Genomic DNA, 3861 nt, shown 5'->3' with positions numbered 1-3861 from the left:
CAAGTAGTATCCAGTTCTTCATATATACACACACACATCGATTTCAAACAGATGGCATTGCAATGGTATCGGTCCGTACTGCACAGCCAGGTGTCGGGTATCGGCATCGGGGCCAAAAAAATGGCATCTCCGCAACACTAGTTAAAGGCAACACACATGGATGTGTTTGGAACATTAAAGCAGTTCCAAATAACTTTTAGTTTTAATCAATATTTTAATTTATTTTTGGCTCCGCCCAGTGGATGAAAGCTGTATAGAATCTCATACTCTTTATATTTTTTGTATTTTGTAGAATCCAGTAAATGTCTTTCAGTATGATGATGTTTGAAGAATATTTTTAACAAGTATAACAGTTTCAAAGTGTCTTAGAAAGCACAATGAACTCTGAATTTGTTCATTGTTTGAACTTCCTTCTGGCAAAGGCGACTAATAAATGAAACTTTATCTCTGTAGGGAACATCATCGGCTCAGGGATCTTCATCTCGCCTAAAGGAGTGCTGGAGCATGCAGGCTCTGTGGGACTGTCACTCATCGTCTGGGTTTGTGGAGGAGGGATCTGTGCTCTCGGCTCATTGTGTTACGCTGAACTGGGCGTCACAATCCCAAAATCTGGAGGAGACTATTCTTATGTGACGGAGATCTTTGGAGGGCTTGTAGGGTAAGTAAAAGGTGCTGATCAGGGTGGCCATCGCTTGAATTTGAACGACTCCGATAGGCCTGAAAAAATTAATTGGATTAATTGATTATTGAGTAATTGTCAACTAATTTAGAAATCAGTTAATTGGTAACTGGAGTATAGAGACTCTAAAACATGCCTTTAGCTGACAGATTAAACCACTTAGAGCATTAACTATACCAAAATTATTTTTAAAAATAATATAGCATTTTGAATTTAAGATAGAAAAAAAAATACGTTTTTCGTTTGTCTATATGCTCTAATCAGAACTACTCAAGTGGAAAAGTTTTAGTTGCACCCGATTTAATTCTGTAGAAAATCTTAAAGGAATCTTTTGCTATCCGATTAATTGAAAAAATACAGTTTAATTGAATATAGCAAAATATAGTTGCCACCTTTAGATTTTGGCTCCTTGTTTTGATTTATACAATTCTCAGTTCCATTTCTTTTTAGAGAAATTGTCATAAAAGTTAACATATTTTAACCGAGATAGATGAACTTCTTGATTAATAAAAATTTTATCATTTAACTTTTTATAAACTTACTGTGAATTATCAATGTTATTTTTATAGGACTTATAGATATTCCCTGCAATATATACCCTTTAAACTTTTATATAAAACTTCTGAATTGTCTTTTCACAGCGTTTCGCTTCATGGACTTTTACTTTCAAAAGCCTCAAACATTTATACATATCAAGTATGTGAAACACGTATTTAATAAATTTACTGTCCTGATTTTTTAGAGGCAGAGTGTTGTTTTTGGAAAAAGCAGCACAAAGGTGTTTTGCTAAGGAAGGTTTCACTACAGAATTGATTTTGTGTTGCTCAGTGCCTCAACTATGTGTGATTTACTTTTTTTGACAAAGGGATAAACGGGATTTGGTACGAAGTTCAGTTAGTGAGTCTCAGAAACAGATTCCAAGTGGAAATAAACAATGAATAAAGTTTTTCTTAAAATTGTTTATACGTCTGGTAGCTTTAGATTAAGGAGTTATTTTATTCTATTAGGAACTCAAAAGGTATGGAGGACCAACCCTGCCATATTTAAAAATAAATACAGAAATGAATAAATGCTCAATAAATATATAAGCATACAATTAATTGCCAACAAAAATACAATAAACAAATAAATGTAAGTAGAAATTAAATTATACAGTGAGACATAAATGTATATAACTCTTTTAATTAGCTTCTTTATTTGCCTTTGTATTATTTACCTTATTTATTTTTTGGTCCTTTATTATTTTCTCATTTCTGCCTTCTTATATTTATTTGTTTATTGTATTTTTGTTGCCAATTAATTGTATGCTTATATATTTATTGAGCATTTATCTATTTCTGTGTTTATTTTTAAATATGGCAGAGTTGGTCCTCCATAAAAAGAAACCAGACGGGCATCTGTTAAAGTCAAATGATGCAAAAGCGATTATGCATCCAAATGCAGGGGGAGCCTAACTTGGGGAAACACCAGTGAACACTTTAAAGATGGGGCTCTCATCCTAAATTCAGAGGTTTTTAATCATGAATCCCCATCCTTAAAATTATATAATCCATTTTCAAGTGCTGGTAGAAAACTGACCATGTCTTTAATTACTCATGGGCCATACTTACAAATTCAAAAGGTTACCAAGTATTAAAACTAGGCATAAAAAATAATTTAAAGTTGAACGATTCTGGCAGGATTAAAAAGTTAGAACCGGTTTCTATTGATCCTTTGTTCCCAACCCTGGTTTTCACTCTAAATTATATGAGTTTATCAAAGTTTGTAAATCGACTCAAAGGCCAATAGAACACCATGTTGACTTAATGTCTCATTAGCATAATGCTTTACACTTTTAATGTAAAAAGTGAGAATAGCAAAGTAGAGAACATGACCTTGGTGGACGGAGTACTCAACAGTAGTACTTGAGTAAAAGTATTGATACTCATAGTCAAATCTTACTTAACTACAAGTAAAAGTTAAACAGTCAAAATTCTAATCAGGTTAAAGTATTGAAGTACTTAATTTTGAAAATACTTATGTATTCAAAAGTACCTGCATATAAAGTATTTAGGCATTTGAAAATGCAAATTATATTTTTTTATATCAGTACATTTCTGTATAATTTTCAGCATAATTTTAAAGAACCTTTCAACTTTTAACAAATAACGCCTTAACAAAATGTAATGACTAAAAACAGTGGTGTCCAAACAGCACAGCAGCACTCGGTTAATTTAACCAGCAGCCACTTCACTATATGTTATAGTAAAAGAAAGGAGACGGGTTGGTTAAAATAAATTAGAGATGCCACTAAAAACATACAGAGCTTTTTCTGCTAAAATGACAACAGATAAGAAGTTTATACAAGTTGGTAATAAAATGCAAGAAGCTTGAAAAAACTTGAGTTTAAATGTTTTTCTTCTTTACTATAAAATCTTGGCTTTTTAGAGACCATGACTCCCAGTTACAGGTTAAAATTAACATGTTTTCTTATAGAACAGACAGAATCAGACTGCAGCGCTTCTATATATTTTTTTTCTGGCATCTTTATATTAGTAAATAGATACATAAATATTTTTAAACCGATAACAGAGAGAAATATAAATCTGTGTATTATGGTTCTGAACAATAGAAAAGCATTTATTAAATAAAATCTTTGAGCTCATTTTTGGAAAATACAAAAACCTAATGAAAGAATTCGGGTCGATTAACTATAGGTCCATCAGCCTCCACCTGAGTTTTCCCACCAACTTCGTCACAAAGTTACACCCTTGTATTGAACCTGTGAAACATGGCTTTCTAAAGCTTTGGCCAGAATCCTACATTTAAATGTATTGAAAATGAGTGAACCAAAATGGTCCACTTGTAAAATTCCTAGCATGTAAAAAATTTTAATTATATGACCCTTAGTTTTGTAGTGCTGTGCTTGGCCTTTATTCTAATGGCTGACTGGTTAGGCCCTAATGTACGGAAGAGGATTAGGGCCACTGAAGAAGAAAAAAAAAATAATTAACTGATTTTTTTTTTTTTTATTTTATTTCAGTTTAAAATGGGGAAAAAAAAGTCAGAATTCTGACTTTAATCTCAGAATTCTGACTTTAATCTCAGAATTCGGACTTTAATCTCAGAATTCGGACTTTAATCTCAGAATTCGGACTTTAATCTCAGAATTCGGACTTTAATCTCAGAATTCGGACTTGTTT

At 32.2% G+C, this 3861-nt stretch overlaps 1 protein-coding gene across 1 annotated transcript in view; it reads left to right on the top strand.

Annotated features, from left to right (window-relative positions):
• The window catches only part of LOC107085063 (asc-type amino acid transporter 1-like), a 43822-nt gene that overhangs the window by 14126 nt on the left and 25835 nt on the right, over nt 1-3861 (top strand). Inside the window, exon 2 of the mRNA XM_015375205.1 lies at nt 454-658. Within this exon, the coding sequence (XP_015230691.1) occupies nt 454-658 (205 nt within the window). The remainder of the gene's footprint in view (nt 1-453; nt 659-3861) is intronic.

The sequence above is a fragment of the Cyprinodon variegatus genome, unplaced genomic scaffold (assembly GCF_000732505.1).
Source record: "Cyprinodon variegatus isolate N-32 unplaced genomic scaffold, C_variegatus-1.0 Scaffold114, whole genome shotgun sequence".
In the NCBI taxonomy this organism is placed as follows: Eukaryota; Metazoa; Chordata; class Actinopteri; order Cyprinodontiformes; family Cyprinodontidae; genus Cyprinodon; species Cyprinodon variegatus.
This window is presented reverse-complemented; position numbering and strand designations above follow the sequence as displayed.